At 37.0% G+C, this 19261-nt stretch overlaps 5 protein-coding genes across 7 annotated transcripts; 3 read left to right on the top strand and 2 right to left on the bottom strand.

Moving 5' to 3' along the window:
• The first annotated feature begins 11 nt into the window (after window positions 1-11).
• Window positions 12-1131, top strand: LOC131005167 (sabinene synthase 1, chloroplastic-like). Its single transcript, XM_057931984.1, has 4 exons — window positions 12-188; window positions 293-436; window positions 523-771; window positions 852-1131. The coding sequence occupies exons 1-4, from the start codon at window positions 12-14 to the stop codon at window positions 984-986; spliced, it is 705 nt and encodes a 234-aa protein (XP_057787967.1). The 3' UTR covers window positions 987-1131.
• Window positions 1132-2402: 1271 nt separating this feature from the next.
• On the top strand, window positions 2403-3519 carry LOC131005164 (uncharacterized). Its single transcript, XM_057931982.1, has 2 exons — window positions 2403-2685; window positions 2787-3519. Exon 2 carries the CDS (start codon window positions 2795-2797, stop codon window positions 2996-2998), a length of 204 nt encoding a protein of 67 aa, XP_057787965.1. The 5' UTR covers window positions 2403-2685; window positions 2787-2794; the 3' UTR covers window positions 2999-3519.
• LOC131005161 (GATA transcription factor 24-like) lies at window positions 3031-6335 on the bottom strand. Of its 3 annotated transcripts, XM_057931978.1 has the most exons (7): window positions 5849-6330; window positions 5480-5563; window positions 5261-5394; window positions 4500-4604; window positions 4217-4322; window positions 3743-3784; window positions 3031-3585 (listed from the first exon to the last, which is right to left on the bottom strand). In XM_057931978.1, the coding sequence occupies exons 1-7, from the start codon at window positions 6215-6217 to the stop codon at window positions 3508-3510; spliced, it is 918 nt and encodes a 305-aa protein (XP_057787961.1). In that variant the 5' UTR covers window positions 6218-6330; the 3' UTR covers window positions 3031-3507. The 3 variants fall into 3 exon arrangements, 2 of the variants coding, with proteins under 2 accessions (XP_057787961.1, XP_057787962.1); XR_009095210.1 differs by lacking the exon at window positions 3031-3585 and having other exon boundaries at window positions 3737-3784; window positions 4500-4672; window positions 5849-6335; XM_057931979.1 differs by having other exon boundaries at window positions 3095-4322; window positions 4500-4672; window positions 5849-6335.
• Window positions 6336-8718: 2383 nt separating this feature from the next.
• Window positions 8719-10542, top strand: LOC131005163 (costars family protein). Its single transcript, XM_057931981.1, has 2 exons — window positions 8719-8999; window positions 10135-10542. The coding sequence occupies exons 1-2, from the start codon at window positions 8781-8783 to the stop codon at window positions 10327-10329; spliced, it is 414 nt and encodes a 137-aa protein (XP_057787964.1). The 5' UTR covers window positions 8719-8780; the 3' UTR covers window positions 10330-10542.
• A 23-nt stretch (window positions 10543-10565) lies between these two features.
• On the bottom strand, window positions 10566-16235 carry LOC131005160 (KH domain-containing protein HEN4-like). Its single transcript, XM_057931977.1, has 7 exons — window positions 15247-16235; window positions 13549-13980; window positions 13194-13466; window positions 12427-12717; window positions 12253-12335; window positions 11331-11445; window positions 10566-10899 (listed from the first exon to the last, which is right to left on the bottom strand). Exons 1-7 carry the CDS (start codon window positions 15853-15855, stop codon window positions 10765-10767), a joined length of 1938 nt encoding a protein of 645 aa, XP_057787960.1. The 5' UTR covers window positions 15856-16235; the 3' UTR covers window positions 10566-10764.
• Between the last annotated feature and the right edge of the window lie 3026 nt (window positions 16236-19261).

Here is a 19261-nt window from a genome sequence, read left to right as displayed (position 1 = left end):
TCATACATTTAATGACAATCATTAAATGCGTCTTATTAGTAAGCAATGCTGGTTCGAGTTGGGGAATATCTTCAATATTTGGCGGAAATGACAATCATACATCACCTAAAGAGAACTCGACCAGCAATCCATTTAATGAACCTGTTCAAAGCATGGAACAGAGAATGTCGATGATCCATTTGAGAGAGGTACTCGGTCAAAGTATTATTTCTAGCAAAATTAAACTATTAATATCTGTAGTAAAATTTGTAATATGTTTTGATGGATTAATTTCTTTTTAATTTTGTGAAAGCCCCCTAGTGTGTTGAGGTCGTCAGAACCTGACTCAGACGAAAAGACCATTGAGATTACTGCTACAAAGTTGTTACTGAGGTCGTATTATGATATTGTGCGGAAAAGCATTCAGGATTACGTACCAAAAGCCATGCATTTTCTGGTAATTGCTTTTCATTTCTGGGGTTTATTTTTTTTCTTAGTTTTAGTTTGCGGTGTTGGAGAGATATGATCGGACATAGTTGGCAGTGGATAGATTTGAGTGGAGCATGTTTCCAAGAGGCAAAGTGGTACCACAATGGATATACACCAAGCCTGGAAGAATATCTGAGCAACGCCAAGACTTCAATAGCAGCTCCTAGCATAATATCCCAACTCTATTTCACATTCCCAAACTCCACCGACAAAATGGCCATCCATCTCTTGTACCAATATCATCACATTCTTTACTTATCAGGAATGATTTTAAGGCTTGCTGACGATCTTGGGACAGCTCAAGTATGTATCTGCCTAATTAATTAATTAATATTCCAAAGAAATAGCTAGTATTTGATTTAATTACTCTTGGTTACATGTAGCACGAGCTGAAGAGAGGTGACGTGCTGAAAGCAGTCCAGTGTTACATGAAGGAGAGAAATGCTTCGGAGAAAGAGGCGCAAGAACACGTGAGGTTTCTGATCCGGGAGGCGTGGAAGGAGATGAACACATTTTAGTTCTGGCGCTGGCCTATATCCAACCATTGATATATAAGTCTCCAGTAATGCTTCAGGACAAATTTTATAACGAGGCGCATCCATATTTTTGCAGATCTAGTGCGGTGGACAGGCAATATTCTTTACTTACATCTTAGAACGACTAACAACGGCGTACGGTATAGTTTGATTACCTTGATATAGATGAGAGTTGCTTATGAGAGGTGGAAAAGCGGTGAGAGCTGAAACCGTTTTTATTTGATTATATATAATTATATATAAGAAGAGGTGGAAATGTTTGCAGTTTTTTCATGTTATCTTCTCATAAGTTTCACATTTCTGTAAACAAAGAAGCAGCATATTTTAGTACAGCTGGTTAACGCTCTTTTGTTTTTAGCGTATGCAATTTTGTCGTTCCAAATATTTCTGTGTGGATTTTGATTATTCGATGAATTTGGTTGTACTTTTTCCCTAGTATATTGCAGGATCAACTTCTTTTTTTCTTCGTATGTAAACAAAGTATAATATGTAAATGAATGTTTATTATACTTAAGGGTAATTGGTGTATGAATATATGAACTTTACTCACTTTTTGGTATTTAACATGAACTTTAAATTCTAATTATAAATACATGAACTTTAGTTACTTTACTCATTTTTGGTATTTAACATAAAATTTAAAACATAGTTATAAATACATGAACTTTAAACTTATTCAATTTTTGACATGTTTTTCATTTTTCTCAAATTAAAGCTAACTTGAAATATTTGAATCTTAATGTGGACAATTCAGAGCGTCATCATTTTTTGTTTGAGGAAAATAACTCAAAGTTAAAATATGAAAGTGAAAAAATTGTCTACAAATTTCACATATTCAGAAAGTAAATTTCGCCTTTAAGATTTGGGGTTTTAGAAAGCTAATTTCATCATTGAGAAAGTCAAATTCAGAAATTCGGAATACAAAAAATGGATCAAAAATTGAACGGTGAAGATTAATTTTTATAGCGAGAATTGTCCTCGTCAAAATTCAGGCATTCCAAGTCAGCTTTAATTTGGGAAAAAATGAAAAACGAGTCAAAAATTTATAAGTTTAAAGTTCATGTATTTATAACTAGAATTTAAAGTTCATGTTAAATACCAAAAAATGAGTAAAATTCATGTATTTATACACCAATTACCCTACACTTAAAATCAGTATTTGAAATTCTGAAATATGGAAGGATTTGTGGTATTTTATCATTTGTTCATTTTTGAGAAATAGTGAAAGTATTAAAGTGACGACAAATTTGACTAGATTTTGAGGTTATTCTATCAAGAGATTTCGACCTAAGCATTGATCCTCAACACATAACCAGATTTTATTACACTATTTTATGTGTGTTATCCTGGAAAATAAGAATCAATATTCTGAGCCATTAACAAAAGATTAATTTTATTTCTCTATTTTATATGTGACGAGACAAATTTGACTAGAGGAACAACTTAAACAGGACTACTAGTGGCAGTTCCAAGGGTTGAAGAAACTTCCATTTCCAAGGCCTGAGTTTTTCATATAGTCTTCTTCTCTTCCATTTCCATTTCTTTCCCTCAGATTTCGAGCCAGTTTTTGTTTTAGTTTGGATTTGGAAGCACTGAAATGTTGCGCCTCTTGAAATTTAGAAGCGAAGGATTATTTGTACAAACGAATCCAAACGTTGTGTATGCGTCTTCCCACCAACAGGTGTGCCCGCTGCCAAAAGCCACCATGCAATGTATAAATAAATGTGAATATTTTTATCTTGACGTGACCAATCCCTCACATCGAATAGATTTCTAGTGCAGTTGAAAGCATGGCGCAGGAGGAGGCTGAGTACGGCGGATGGGGGGCGGGCTCGGTGGTGGCGATGCTCTTTATAGTAATACTACTACTGCTTCTGCCGCTGGGGATGGCGCCCGGCCCCGTCCAGCCGCCCTCGATGTCGCTGCTCTTCATCTTCCCGCTCTCAATGGCTGTCATCCTCATTTTCCTCTTCCAAGCCTCCAAGACTGATTAGATTTCAATTTTCTTGTAGATGATGTAATGATATTTTAATTGAAACGTAGCCATATTGAATTGAATGAAGAGACGCAACATTACAGTGCCTAATCAATTACAAAAACAACACACCGTTTCCAACGGTTTAGATAAATGAGCAAATATTTCCCAATCCTCTTTCAAACAAGCTTTAATTCCACCACTTCTATGCATATTGATGAGATTACTACTGAAGACAATAATTCAATTATGATGGATCTGTCTCCAAACGAATATTTACATCTGAAAAAAGAATGGAGGTAGGCAGCATCCATTTCTGTCCAGCACAAGGAATAATCAATGTCGAATCAGGCCGCCTAACACATTCCAGATTAGCATTGCATGCACATCCACCTCACCGTTATATGTACAATCCCAAGTTGAGAGGTATCTAACAGGTGACTAGACGTCTCGACCTTACCACCACAGACAAATTGATTACAATTTGAAATGCAATGGGCTTTCTTATTTGTTGTCAATGCTCTAAGATTAGTTGTCGCCACTGGAAGATGTGATCGCGGTAGAAGGGTGCATGCCGGTATCCTCGCATTTTGTTTCCCTGTTGAGCTGTCAAGGAGAAACGAAAACAAGGCATAAGAAAGGAACTTTTAGCCCAGCCCCACGATTTTGATCGTATTGGAGCCAAATGCTATATGTTTGTATAATGTATATTCTGTCGGTAGTAGAGTAGAACAAAATGCCAGTTCAATGGGTCGAAATGAACCTTCATAATAATGGGAAGTTTTGACAGGTCCCTCAAGACTCCCTGCAAAACAGGCACTCAATGTTTAACCAAACCACATATGTATTTAAGAGACGGGCAAAAAGGAGATGGAAAGATTTCTAGAGGCAAACAATGACATATACATTCGAATCCAACTCAGGAAGACAAAAATGACTACAAAATCAGTAAATTTTACCAGACAACAATTTTGTGCAGATTTATTTGGTCAGTCAGTCTCAAGTGATTTCCAAGAAATGCAGGCATTAAGAAAGCAAGATGGCTAATTGCCAAGCTATAAAATGCCATATGCATTCATACGAGAAAATAATATTTCCAACTCTTATTAGGTGTTGCAAAGTGTAGTTTGAACAATCAGAAAATGGAAAAACTCAATCAGAAATCACAATGGGGACACTCATTGTCACTCTAGCCAAAAAATGGAAAACCTACAGTTTTCAAATGACACATACATACCTTGTTGGCCCACTTGAGGCCACATGCATTACACAAAGTTCTTGGCCCAACTGGTCCACGTCGCATCATAGGGGTGGACTTTGAGCTGATCCCACAATGTATACACCTGTTGGAATTTAGCAAGAGAAGCATTTAATAGAAAGTCATAAAGGTAACAAACTGAAGAAATAAACTACTGAATTCAAAGGCAGCTCAAATCATTAAATTAATGACCAGGAAGCAAAAAAGCCATTAAGATTCACCAGCCAAAAAATAAAAACCCTAAACATATAGAGGCACTCACGAGGTTTCCTGCTCTTCCGGGCCAGAATTTCCATTCCACTCTGATGATCCTGGTTCCTCAAGCATTGATTTTGATGACGTAAACTGACCTTTCTTGCGCTGCATCCTGGAGATGGCATATGCATGGGATAAAGATGACATTTTGATACGAATAAGTGGTTGAGTTGGTCCAAACTACAAAAACATAAATAAATTGCTTTCAAGCACATTTTTTTACACCAGACATGACCATGCAGATATGAAACATATAAATGAATCTCTTTCAGCCACATTTTTATACCATTTCAGAACCATAAATCGTTTTTAAAACATTTTGAAATTTAATCCACTACACAAAGTATAAAGAATTTAAGATAACAAAGCAGCAGCTCAACCAGAACCTTCATTCTTTTGCTAAACCCTTATTTACAACCATATAATGCAACAACGTGCTCAAACAAAAGGGAGAAAAAAAAAAAAAAAAAAAAAAAAAAAAAAGGCAAGTTTTTTGCTTCTCCAATTCAGTTCATGGTAATAAAGAGAAGCAGGTATACATATATCTAATGAAACCAGATCCCTAATCTCACAAAATCAGAGTGATTAGAGCTTCTAGGCATATCTACTTGAAGCAGTTAAAAGAACCTGCATCGCAAAATTTCACTGGATATTTCAAAATGGTTCCAGGAAACTCATACTGCACATAATCATAAGAAAGGCTCAACCGGAATCATGATCCAACAAAAAGAGTTTACACTTATTGAACAATCTCAAACTCATTACAACCTGGAGGCAACGTCTTTGCGAACTGTATAACGGATCTTCTTTTCAAAACAACGTTCTTTCCTCTTCTCTCTAAACCGGTTCAAAGAGGCAGCCCTTTGAGGCTGACTCGACCTTCCAGGATAATCAGCCAAGTTCTGTTTTAGTAAATAGGAGCAAACAAAAGATAACTCAGATACCAAGTTGAGAAATCCGAGTTCTTGAAGGTTACACCAATCATACCCTGTGGCTCTGAGGTGTCATCCCCGGAGTAGGAATACCGGTGGGCACATCGTACCCACCCAACAATAACAAAACTGCCTGAACCTGAAACAACAATAAAGAAAAAATAAACAATCACAATCCTTGCAGAACACATCATAAGGCCTTCTAGAAATCTACAGCAACTTCAAAAGTATACAAGTTGAGCAACACAAAATTGCAATCCCTTGGATTGGGAAATAAAGGAATGAAGGCTAACGCAGTCAATAGTTGACGCAATTAAGGGCTAAACTGAATTCAAATCGCAAACACAAAATCCCATACACTGAATACACAAAAAAAATTAAAAATTTGAGGCAATTAATTAGAACTAAGAAAAGAAGGGAATACCCTTTCAGGGGAAACTGAGTCGAAAACATAAACTTCGCCCTGAAAGGAAAGGGTGAGCTGGTCGGCGGCGCCATCGCCGGCGGCGGAGGGGCCCTGGGGCGGGGGCATATCGGGCGCATAGAGGGCGTGAGAGGCGACGGTGTCGAGGACGGCGAGGGCGTGGGGTGAGTGGGCAGCGTTGGGGGGGTCGTACCTGATCCGAGAAGAGGGGTTGTCGTGAGCATTGGGGCAGTGAACGACGTCGTTATCGTTATCGTTATCGTTATCGTCGTCGTCGTCGTCGTCGTCATCGTCATCGAGATGAGCAGTGGGGTGGTCGTTGGTAATGGAGGTCTCATTCATGGTGGAGGCGTGTGGTGGTCCGTACATCAGATTTGCCTGCCCTGAGTCAACTCATGTATCACCATTAACACTTTTTTATTTTATTTTAATATTTTACATACACACCTTTTTTTTTGTTTTAAAATTTATTTAATCGAAGAATGTCGCGAATGAATTAACAAAGAGGAGATTTTGTGGGATTTTGCCTCTGTGGGCCCCACCTATCGAGATTGGTTTAGGTCCGTCGAAGATATTCTATCGTATGCCCGATGCCGTATGCCGTATGCCACAGACTAGCTCCATTAAACATGATTTTTTGACACGAAAATTTACGAAATATATAAATCAAGTAAAATTGATAGAATTTATATTTTTAAAAAAATTAAATCTTATTTATAGAAATGAATATAAATTATAATGGAATAATATAAAATAAAAAATGAATTATAGTATTTAATAAGATAAAGTGAGTAATATTTTAAGCATGCATTAAATATTGTATTTAGTACTTCCTCCGTCTTACGAATCTTGACACGTTTGGTTTCGACAAGAAAATTAAGGAGTTGTACATTAGTGTTTTAAGTGTGTAGGTAATAAAATATATATAAATGATAAAGTATGAGAAAGAAGGTAATACAGTGATAAAGTAGGAGATATAATATAATTAAGACCCCTTATTTTTTGACTAATTATTACCTTATTTTAAAATGTGTCAAGATTCGTGAGACAGCCTAAAATGAATACGTGTCAAGATTTATGGGACGAAGAGAGTATAATATTAATATTAATAAATGGGCCGATAGTGGGGGTTGACTGACGGCCCACACTCAAAGTACTTATTTATTTATTTTAAGAGAGTAAAAATATTAAAATATTAGTAAATAAATTTGTGATTAGACAAGTGGTGCTGGCTTCATCTCGCCTACATTCGCATCGAGTCGAGTCGAATAACGTTCATTTTGTATCAACTCGAATCTAAAGTTCTGTTATTGAATATTTTAAGACTTACGAATTTAATCAAATTTATATAAATCTTTTAGATTTACTCCCTCCTATTTTTTATAAATGTCGTTCTAGTGTTTTACACAAATTTTAAGAAATTAATTTTATACTCATTATAATCCTTTCACACTAATGAAAATAAAGGAGGACTCTTCAAATACTGTGTAAAAGAAAGGAACTGAAAGCTATTAATGAAAATAAATGAGGTTAATTTTGGTTAATCACCCTCAAACGACATATAAAACCAAATTCATGGAGATTGCTGAAACGATATTTATAAAAAATGGGAGGGAGTATTTTATATAAAATATTAATTATTTTTTAAAATAAATTATATCATTCAAAATAATAAAATATACTCTCTTCGTCCATCAAACATCTTTCTAAGAAAAAAGAACACAAAATTTTAATAAAAATTAGTTGTGTATTTGATTAATGGAGCATTAATCTTACAAAAAATGAAGATTGTAAGTGTAATAGTTAATGGAATTGTTTCAAAAAATATTTAGAAATATATGTTGGGGACGGACCAAAATAAAAAGAAAGAAAGATATTTGAGGGACCGATGAAGTAGTATTTCTTACTATACTACAATTATTACTAATTATATTAGATAATTATAAATTGTACCTGCTAATAGTTTATAATTCAAGTTGAATTACTTAACGAACTTGTTCAAGAACTAACGAGTCAAATACTACTAAATTCAAATTTAATTTGTTTATTTGTCGAACTTCATGAAACAAACTAAAAAAAATTGAACGATTATTTTTTTAAATCGAACTTAAAGTAACTTACGAGCAGCCTGATTTACTTACAAACCCTAAATTCTTATTTCTTCGTGCAAAGAAGGCTAGGTGGATAGAGAGAGTTGGACGGAGGAAGTATTTATTTTAATTTTTTAATTTTTTATTTCTAATTTTTTATCTTCACTTCAGTTTAGAGTTTTAATATCTTCCATTCTTCCAACTTCCGCCGCACACCCAAGTTTATCTTTACTTTAGTTTAGTTTAGGGTTTCAATATCTTCCATTTTTTAACTATTGTTTCTTTTATTATACTTTTATGTCTCTTTCTAAATTCCTCCTATGTTGATTGGGTATGTTGAGCATATGTGACGAATCTTGTATTATTATTATTATTATTATTATTATTATTATTATTATTATTATAATAATAATAATAATAATAATAAATATTATTATTATTATTGTTGTTGTTGTTGTTGTGAATGAATCAAATCAAATTCGTGTTGTTATCAGGTCGTAATCGGATCGTGTCGTTATTTTATCGTGTCAACCCGATTCAAATCGTATTGTTATCAGGTCATTATCAAATCGTGTCGTGTCAATCCGGTTCAAATCGTGTTGATATCGGATTCGTGTCGGGTTCGGGTTTAGATGTATCAAGTCGGATTTGGGTTGGGTTCGAACATTCCCTTATCAGGTCGGGTCGATATCAGGTCGACCCGATAACGACCCGACCCGCACGATTTGCCAACCCTAACTAAAATCGTGTCAATTGATAGTTGCATATGTTTTTTTTTTTTTTTTTGAGTTTTTATTGGAAAACGGTAAGCAACCTACAAATCGCAATTGCCATGGCATGGCATGGCACATACTGAAGCTGCTGTGTATAAAATCATTACGAATTATGGGAATACAACTATAAAACCAGAACGCATTTCTGAATCCAAGCACAAAAATATCTGGGAAGAGAAAAACAGATCCCATCTACACACTCAAATCATGAACGTAGGCGAAGAGGTGGAGCGCCTCAAAGAGGAGATCAAGCGTCTCGGCAAACTTCAATCCGACGGCTCCTACACGGTCGTCTCTCCTCGCATTTCTCCATCTCTTTTCAATTTCGATTATGCTTCTATTTCATTCAGATCCACCTCAATTTCCCTATCTGGATGTTCTCTTCAACAGAGATTGTGAGCTTGTATAATCAATTTTATCATTTTTTTTTTGAATTCTTAGATCCAGGAATTTTGTGCTTGCTCATGAGATTTATATGATCGCACGCCTTCTAGATTTTGCTTCTTACAGTAGATGATTGCTAGGAAATCAAAAAACTTTATTTCAGTTTTATAAAACCTGAAATTGTGTGCTATAGATTTCATTATAGTGAAATAACTTGACGGCCTAGCCATCCATTGTCAATGATGGCTGCATCCGTCTCTGTATTGCTCGTTTGGTGTTTTTGCCCTCGCTCGGCCTAGCCATCCATTGTCAATGATGAGCATTCGAGCTATTATTAGGCTTGCCTTACTAGAGATCAACCAAACATGGATTGGATTATACTAGTTCGTATTCAGCCTCCATTCTCATGATAACAACTAATCGATGGTCATTACCTGAGCAATTTGCAATCGACAAGTAGATAATGTCGTCTCTTCTACTTGTGGTTCTGCAAGTATTACTACAGATGCTATTATTATTATTATTATTATTATTATTATTATTATTATTATTATTATTATTATTTTAAGGATGCTTTACTTTATTTTTTTTGTGAGTTGGGGAAGGGATACAATGTGGATTGAACTTGAAACCTCACTTTTACGTAAGAAGGTCTACCATTTGGGTATCTATCAAAGGGCCATGAGATGCTTTTAGCTAAGTATGATGTAGAACATGTTCCTTCCTCAATTTCTCATATTGTAGGGGACAATATGGTGTACCTTTCATTATAAGTTGAGTCAGAAACAACAAAATTAGGTGTGCAAGTGTTGGGGAAGATTGGATTGCCTGATTGTCCTAATGAAGACACAATATATTGCAACTTTTTTTAACCCCTTTGCGTTTCATTTGAACATGATATTAGGCCGTTTAGTAAATTCATTCTTCTCCATCACACAATACAAAGAAGACGTCTTGTGAATTTGTTGAGAGAGGCATCTTGTGAAGTTGTTGGGAGAAGCATGCCATCTTACCTGGGCATCTCTTCTTAATTCTGCAGGTTACATTTGGTGTGCTATTTAATGATGATAGGTGCGCCAACATCTTTGAAGCTCTAGTTGGAACTCTACGCGCAGCAAAGAAACGAAAAATTGTCACATACGATGGTGAGATGCTGTTGCAGGGAGTCCATGACAATGTCGAGATCAAGATGAAAGCAGAAGCAACAGCAAGTGATGCAGTTGCAAGTAGCTAAAAGGATGTGCTACCATCCTTGTGGTTGGACGAGTGGGCATGTCGTTTTCTTATTTTGTGAATCCATGTTGTATTTACCATGATGTAAAATGGATGTTACACACTCCTTGTTTGCAGAAGACTTGCTGCATTATTGTTTGATGTATTTCAGGTTTCTGAATTGAGGTGTGTTTGACCATTTACACGTTCAATCAAAATAAATTATGAACGTTCATGATCGTAGGTGGACATATATGGTTCGTGTAACTATATCATATTAATTCAAAATCTTCATCTGTACTAATCAGTCATGCCAACAGTTTGCCTGTGCACTATGAAGAAACTAGCTACGCAATCAGGAAAATGTTATATAGGAATTAGTTTGGCAGCCCCCCTTTTTGAGAAGATGCAAACTAATAAACTAGAAAAGAATCTTCAAAAACTGTCATGTTCGACGCTATGAACCAGATAGTATGAATGCTTGGAGCAGGCTTTGGGCCGCCTGCGTTTCATCTGGTGTCCCGGATATAACGACTGTTCTCTGTGTTGCCCCAGGATGAGCTTCTTGCAGTAGGACCGTGGCTCCAGATATCTGATGTCAAATGCACATCGAGAAACAAGAGAAATTAAAATTGAACCAGCTAACCAGAGGACAACTTGAGAACAAAAACAAGGAATGCATATAGTGTGATATGTTCATGTTGTGTCAACTCGCAAGCTATCCCGTCTCCCTAAAGCACAACTAAACACATTTCAAGTTTTCAAATTTCTTCACCCCACCATCTCCATTATAAGAAAGAAAAAATTCCCAGAAGGTCAAAAGGCTATTCAAAATAAATATTGTAGATACTCATTAAAAGGGCTCATAAGCCAATCTTCAGCAGCAAACTTAACAAATAAGCACTTCTTCTTTTCTTTCAGGCAGTCATAACACCCAAGAAATTATGTTTGGTTTCTATTAGAAATTGCACTCTATCGAAATCTAAGTTGCTTTATAATTTTTAAGGTCAGGTATCCATTTACCTGTCGCAATCTAGCAAAATCACTATTGTCATCCCCGTATATGGAGCCAATCACAGCATCAGGGACAAGAATCTCTACAGTCATAGTATTTGCTATGATTGTTGGTCTGCTTCCACTGCTTGTTCATATAAAAGGAATGTCAGAATAATATTTCATTAACTACAAATTTGTATTTCTACAAGCACAAAAGGCAATAGCATGGCTGATGGAGCCAACATAACATGCTTGGCTTTAGAAAGTATTAACTTTACATAAACAAAGTCTACTGTCGAATATATGCAACTTAAACAGAAAAAAAGTACACTACACAAACAATGAATAAATGTTGTTGATGGGCGAAAACCCAGATCACCAAGACTCATTTAGCCCGTCATAGAAAGGGAACAAGGGGGAGGAAGAGCAAGAACAGAGCAATATGGTAATACTTCAATATTTTATGAATTGAAAGCACCTTAGATAGTCCATATATCTACAATATCAACAATTTATCAAGGTTTGAAGGCAGAGCAGGACTACCTTTATGTAAATATTAATATTAACTTGCTACTTGTCTTACTTTTTTGCAATGTATAGTGGAGTTCACTTGTTGATTCCATGATTCTATTCAATACAGCAACAAAAGATTGATATGTTACTAGCATTTCTAGCTTTATACAACACAAAATCATGATTTTGCAAACTGTTAATATCATTATCTTATGCACTTTGACATTATTTTAATTTATTTCTTACAAATGGCTACGTGAGTTAAATCAAAGATACCAACAAAACAATTACTCTGGGGAATAGGAGACAAGCTATTATCCATTACAAGTTCCATTCATCCTGTAATAGATTAGGCAAAAAAACATATCTATTTTAACAAACCATCCTATCCCAGAGTTAAGTAATAGGGTTTTGCAGAGTTGTGTGTTGTAGTAACCTGCCAATTTCTTCAACACTTTTAACTGAAGGTAAACTTCTGCCAGTAGCCATAATATTTCCCTGGTTTACTCCAGAGAGAGTCTGCAATCAGATTCATCCAGACCAACATTAACTACGAGGACAGAAAATAAGATAGACAAAAGAAGAGAACATATTAATGATCAAACCATACCACTGATGTGAACGAACTTGGCGTCAACAATCGATCATTATTATTGGAAATGGCAAGGTGATCCATGCTCTGGGTTAAGGACTGGTGCTCATTCATTTTGTCTGAGTCAGCTAAAGATTGATGTGATCCAAAAGCAGGATGATTTCTTACAAAGCCATAGGCATCATTCTCAGTTCTCAAAGAATTACGATTCCTATTTCCAGTCAACATTTTTGTGGAGAACATATTATCTCGCAACCTACTAGTCACCTTATACAGAGCATCTTGTACATTAGCAAACTCTCCTGTAATCTAAGTGAAGAATAATGAGACATCAGCACGCATGTGGCAATCTGTGGTACAAGGACTAATATCAACTTTAAGGGCAGAAGTATGATTCAAATCCAAAAGTATTAAAAGGTTGTGACATAATACAGTAATTCATGCAAATTCTCAGCAGAAATTTGCATGATAAAATATCAACAGCAGTCAGCCACTCAAAAAGTATCCGTCCTATGTAAATTGGACAATCCAGAAACCCCACAACTCTTTCAGGAAAAGATGCATATGGTTATCATGTAAGAGCCATTACCAGTGCGTTGTCAAGATCATTGGAAGGTCAGATAGCAAATGGTATGGAAAGTGCCAATAAATCAAGCAGGTTTCTTCTTAACAAATCATGAAAATATATCCATATTACACAAAAAAGGTTTCAGCTTTCAAACTTTTCCAACTCCATTGTAAGTCTTTTACCGCCTAGATCTATTACACACTTAAAACTGTCGTACCTGTAAAACCTCTTCATTTTCAGAGGCACAATTTGGAAGTTGGTCGCCCCCAATGATCCTTAGGCTAGTACCAGTCATCTTTCTCATCTCTGAAATTATTGTACCTCCTTTTCCCAATAGACAACCAACTTGGTTTGATGCCAACAGAACTCGAGCTGATACATGTGATTCTTTTGCATCTGAACGGAATCCCTTCAAAAGACCAGTCTCTGTAGACCTAGTAAACACAACAATAGTTGCTTTCTGTGCAGGGGAGTATTTAGATTCTACACTCTACAAAATAACACACAAAAGAAAAATATCAACCAATGAATATGAAATCTAAGTATTACGATACAGTGGAAACAAACTTTACCTCCATTGCAGTAATTGTTATCAATCGCTCATCACAGTCTGCTACATTTGACCCAATACTTATAGAAGCACCAGTTTCATGTTGAATAGACTTAACAATACATCCTCCCTTGCCAATAATGCTACCAACTTGTTCGTTGGGGCAGAGTATCTTAAAAACCACTTCTAGTTGTGGTAGTGTAGAGTTCATATAGGAGATCTTCTCAGATACTGATGATGTACCTCCTCCCCAGGAATGATTTATATAGTTTGAAGGCGTAGATTGCAATATTGGGCTCCGCTGCAGGGGTAGATCAACAGTTTGAAGTGGCAAGGGTTCTGATTCAAGAGGCCTGGCAGGATATGGTCTTGTTTCCTCGGGAGGTGGAAACTCTTGAAGGCGACTAGTGACAGCAACAAGTGCTTTCTTAACAGCCAGACCAAGACCTTCAATCTGTAAGGACAGCCACAAGAACCACCTTTATATCAGATGATGTATAACATCCTCTTTTTCATTGGGAGGAAACTACTTGGATATAAATTACCATGACGTCAAAGCTTTCAACCCATCAAGCCCATGAGGTACATCTTTTACCAAATACTACTAGAAGAAGCTACCACACGAGTAGAATAAAGATTAACACGACTCAAAAAACCTCTTAGAAATGGTACACAACCTGACAATTTTAGCAGGACCCGAGCAATAATATCCACAATGTTGGTTCCAGTACTATAGAACCAAAAGGCCGTGGATAGTTTAGGAAAATTTATAACATTTAATATAAATGTTAATGCATGTCCTGACTGATTAAAAAAAATTAATGCATGTCCTGACTCCTCAGCAGTGAGTCTTTAAAGTTGAATCCATATAGATGTAGTAATATATCTAACAAAGCTAATAACTAAAGAGTCGGTCTGTTACATATTTGATACAGTATATTTTCCAGAATATATGAATATGATTGCATTTGCATTGTGACTAGATTCTGGAACTCAAGCTCAACATGCATTGGTTTTATAATCTACTATATATACAGCCAAAATCCATAACTTTTTAGAGAGGAAATAAAAAAATAGTACTATTATAAATAAGTGACATCATCTGCGTGGTCAAATCTGACATTTTTTAATAAATTATTAGGCAACTTTTTTTTCTTAAGAAGTAAGCTCTTTCCCCTACCAAAGGGACTGCGTAAACAAAAAGAATCAAGACATGACAACGAAGCCCACCAAACTTGTTGACACAGTGGAAGCAAGCTATACACACAGACACAAGGATCACACAGGGCGTTTAAATAAGTATAGAGTAATGTACTATTGACTCTAATGGATTAATTAATTTTGAGTTTATTTGATCATCTAATCCTCCGAATACCCAATCATACATTTTTTATCTATATATCTTATCACACAAAGTAACGCCTCCTAACGTATTACAAATTCATACCTTTCCTCCAAGAAATCATCTATTCCTCCCTAGTGTTTTCTTATTTTATAGCGGATTCATGAATCATGGTCCAGTTAATTGCTTTTAGCTCTCTACCTATGCACATTCAATAAAATTCATCACCTAAATTCAATTCACGAGACAAAACAACAATTTAAATACAGAAGCTTCAAAAGGTAAATGCAGTGGAGGGCTCATCCAAAAAGAACAAAGGCTTACAACATCAATGAAGCAAACAAAGAAATAAACCAACCAACATTGTCCCTTTCTTACCTCAACAATTTCATCCATGGACGATGAGCTCGAAAAATTCTTTTCGACCGCCAAAACCTTAATTTTGCAGCCGGTATCCTTCCTAATCTTCTCGACCACCTTCCCCCCTTTCCCTATAACCGCACCGCCCTGAAACTTGCTGACCAACAGTCTACACGACACCACTCCACCAATCCCCGCCACGGCGTCACCCTCCGCCGCCACCTGCACCACCCTCTCAAACACCCTCACTATCCCCTCCTGCGCCGCCGATACATCGAACCACAGGTCCTCACCATCAGCGCCAATTTCAGCATCCCCATTGTTCTCCTCCCCGTAATTCAGCGCGGCGGCGCAGAGTTTAATTCGCTTGACGGTAGCCGGCGACGCAACGACGCTGATGACCCGATTGTCGCTGGACTGGGGCGGGTCCTCGACCCGGATTCTGGAGTTTGTGAGCTGCTGGAGTTGCTTGATGATGGAGCCGGATTTCCCGATGAGGCCGCCGATGCGGGAGGCGTGGCAGAGGAGGCGGAAGGCGACGTGGCCGGGCGGGATGAAGAGGGGCGGCTGTGGAGGCTTATTAGGGCGTTTGGGGGCGCCGTTGTTGTTGGAATTGGGTTCGTGCATAGTGGTGGAAGGAGTGGAGATAGGGCTCTTTTTCTCGTTCACTTTCCACTCAGCTTGGGATTTTAGTACATGCTCTCTCCCTCTCTCTCACTACATCATGTATTATATAGCCTTTGTGCGAAGGGATTTGAGTTGCAGAAGGAGTGGAAAAGGCCTTTTGTTTTAGTAACTTTTACTTACTATATTTTGTAGCTTAATTATGAATGATGAATGATTATTTATTTTCCATGGTCTCACGGAAAAAGATCCCTACTATGAACTGCACCCTGCCCCTGCCCTGCACACCAAAATAACAAAAAGATAAAATCAAAAATGTCAAAATTTCCTCCTTCTTCTGTGCACCGTCACCGTGGAGGATCCCATCCACTCGAGAACGAAAAGATACCTATGTCAGTCTAGCTTGGAATTTGTAGGTGGGTTCAAATAGACTCATGATTTAATAGGATTAAATTTAAAAAATTTCAATTCAATTTAATTTCAATTTGAATAGCCGGTATCTGAATAATTCGACAATTCAATAGAGTTAGTCTGATAAAAAATAATCCAAGTTTTATAAAGTTGACCAAAAAATAATGTGTTCATTCGATTATATGATTTTTTTTTATACTCCCTCCGTCCCATTGGGCTTGTCCTATTTAGTTTCGGCACGGTTATTAAGGAGAGTATTAATAATGTTAAGTGTGTAGATAAAGTAGGAGAGAGAAAGTGATAAAGTATGAGTGTTATTTATACAAATGAGACAAGATCAATGGGACAAACAAAAAAGAAATACGAGACAAGATCAATGGGACGGAGGGAGTATTATTTTATTTTTCAACTTCATTACTTTACTTATGAAAGTTAGTACTCCCTCCGTCCCATTATTTATGGCCTGTATTCTTTTTTGGGTTGTCCCATGTAACATGGCATGTTTCCATTTTGGGCCATAATTAAGGTTTAATTAAAATTTTTAATCCACAGCTCATTACTCTCTCTCCCCCTCTCTCTCTCTCTCCTCTTTTCAATTTTTTTCTCTACTGACGCCAACTCTCTCTGTCCAAATTTTCGGCGCCGCCTCCGTCCTTTACCGCGCCTCCTCCGCCATCTACAACACTCACAGCTATTTCGTTGGTCTCGCCGCCCCCTCCATCTCAACACCTCCGCGCCACCTACACCACCTCATCCTAGAGCCGCCTCCATCCTCTAAGTGAAACCCTTATTTCTTCGGGATCGTAGCAGCGGCGGCGGCGGCGGAGAGCGTCATCTTCAGAGGTGGTGACGATTCTTAAAAGTGTGAGAATATAGATTTGATTTTGATACAAAAGGACCAGATTTGATTTTTTGGATCTGTTTTTTTCTTGGTCGATTTTTGCTTGGGATATTGTTTAGGATTTTACTTGAAGAATTTTTACTTTTCAAAATTGCGGATTGTTTTGGTATTTTTACTTGGGATTATTTTTGGGAATTTAGTTGAAGGGTTATTACTTCCCCTGTTCCACATAATTGCGGATTCTTTTTAGAAGTTTTACTTGGGACTTTTTTTAGGGATTTTGCTTGAAGGATTCTTACTATCCCAGAATTGCAGATTTTTTGGGGGAATTTTACTTGGAATTTTTTTGGGATTTTAATTATCTTGAGGAGACACTGTTCTTTGTTGAGCAAACTGCTTCATTCCGCCGGACTTGGCTGGGGCGGCGAGGTTGTGTAAAAGGTGGAGGGAAATGATGGAGCGGTTTTGAGATAAGCGGCGACTTGGCAAAAGTTTTGAGGAAAGAAATGATTAGTTAATTAACAATAATTTAAGTTTAATTATAATAACACTAAATCCGTGGCTCATTCACATTACTTCTTAATTGTACTCTCCTTAATCTCCGTGCCGAAAAGGCATAGGCCATAAATAATGGGACGGGGGGAGTATAATACTCCCTCCGTCCCGTTATTCATGGCACGTGCCTTTTCGGCACGGAGATTAAGAAGAACAAAATTAAGGTAAAAGTATGTGTCCCACTTGTTTAGTGTTGTGTTTAAGTAATTATTTATTGTTCTTAATTTTTTCTCCACTTTGCATTGTAATTTTCTTTTCGAAATAATTAATTACTAAAAATCGAAAATATAATTAGCTTCAACATTTCATATTTTTTTATTCAGATAAACTTAAAGTAGATAATTAAATCAATTGAAACTGAAATAAAATTGTGGCGATACTTTTGTTGTTATTCACACACACATACACAACAAATCACCCAAGTTGCAGATAGTTAAAGGAAAACAATAAATCAAAAACAGAAAAACAACAATAAATCAGGAACAAGAGTTTTATACCCAATAATGGATGAGAAACAAAGGAAACCAGAAATGAAATTTGGCCCTTTTTGTTTCAAAATCAAAAATTCAAATGCAATCAAAATTGAAATTAAATTAAAAAAAAAATCAAAATCTGATTCTTTCTGTGTCAAAATCAAAATCGAAATCAAACAAACAAAAAATCAAATAATCAAAATCTGGGGCTTTCAAGAACCACCGCCTCTGAAAAGGGCTCTCTTCGCCGGCTGCGCTAGGGTGCAGACAGCGCTAATGTGGAGGCTGAACAAGGGTGGAGGCACTACGTTGGAGGGAGGCGGTGGCCACACATTAGCTTCAGATCTACAGATTGGCTTCAGATCTGCTCGCCGTGCAGGGAAGGAAAATGGGAGGAGAGAAGCGGTGGAGAGGCGGTAGAGTGGGTTTTAAGAAGGGGCAGTCGTGGGTGGAGGCGGCGGCGACGGCGAATGACGGCTGAAGGGGGAGGGGGGATTCTTCGGCGGTGGGGTGGTCGGAGAGGGGGTTGAGATGTAGAGGGTGGCGAGGCCGCCGGAGTATCCCAGACGGTGGAAGAGGTGCGATTGTAGAGAGAGGCGCAGTGGATGAAACGAGAGAGAAAAGTAAATGGAGTGAAAATTAAAAGGTTGATTAAAAAGTTAAACTAAACCCTAATCATGGCCCAAAGAGGAAACATGCCATGTTACATGGGACAGCCCAAAAAGGAATACAGGCCATAAATAATGGGACGGAGGGAGTAATTTTTTTTTTCTCAAAAGTTTGTGAAGTGCATTGTGATTTGATACTCGAAAGTTATACTTATCATTTTACTTCTTTTTGTTTTTTAATATTGGGTTAATGCCGTGAAAAATCATGAACTTTGGTGCCATTTCAAAATTTTCCATGAACTATTTTTTTTATCCAATTTTTCATGAACTTAAACGCCTGAACAATTTTTCCACGAATTTTTCCTCCGGTGAAGCTCCGGGCTGACATGGCAATTTTTAGGCAATACGAGCTGATATGGCGCTTATGTGGACCAAAAATTGCCACATGGAAAAAAAAAGCACGAATTGTTCTTCTTCCTCACCCTTCTCTCTCTTCTCTCTTGTCTCTCTCTCGCTCTCCT

This window comes from Salvia miltiorrhiza, chromosome 1, assembly GCF_028751815.1.
Source record: "Salvia miltiorrhiza cultivar Shanhuang (shh) chromosome 1, IMPLAD_Smil_shh, whole genome shotgun sequence".
Classification (NCBI taxonomy): Eukaryota; Viridiplantae; Streptophyta; class Magnoliopsida; order Lamiales; family Lamiaceae; genus Salvia; species Salvia miltiorrhiza.
This window is presented reverse-complemented; position numbering and strand designations above follow the sequence as displayed.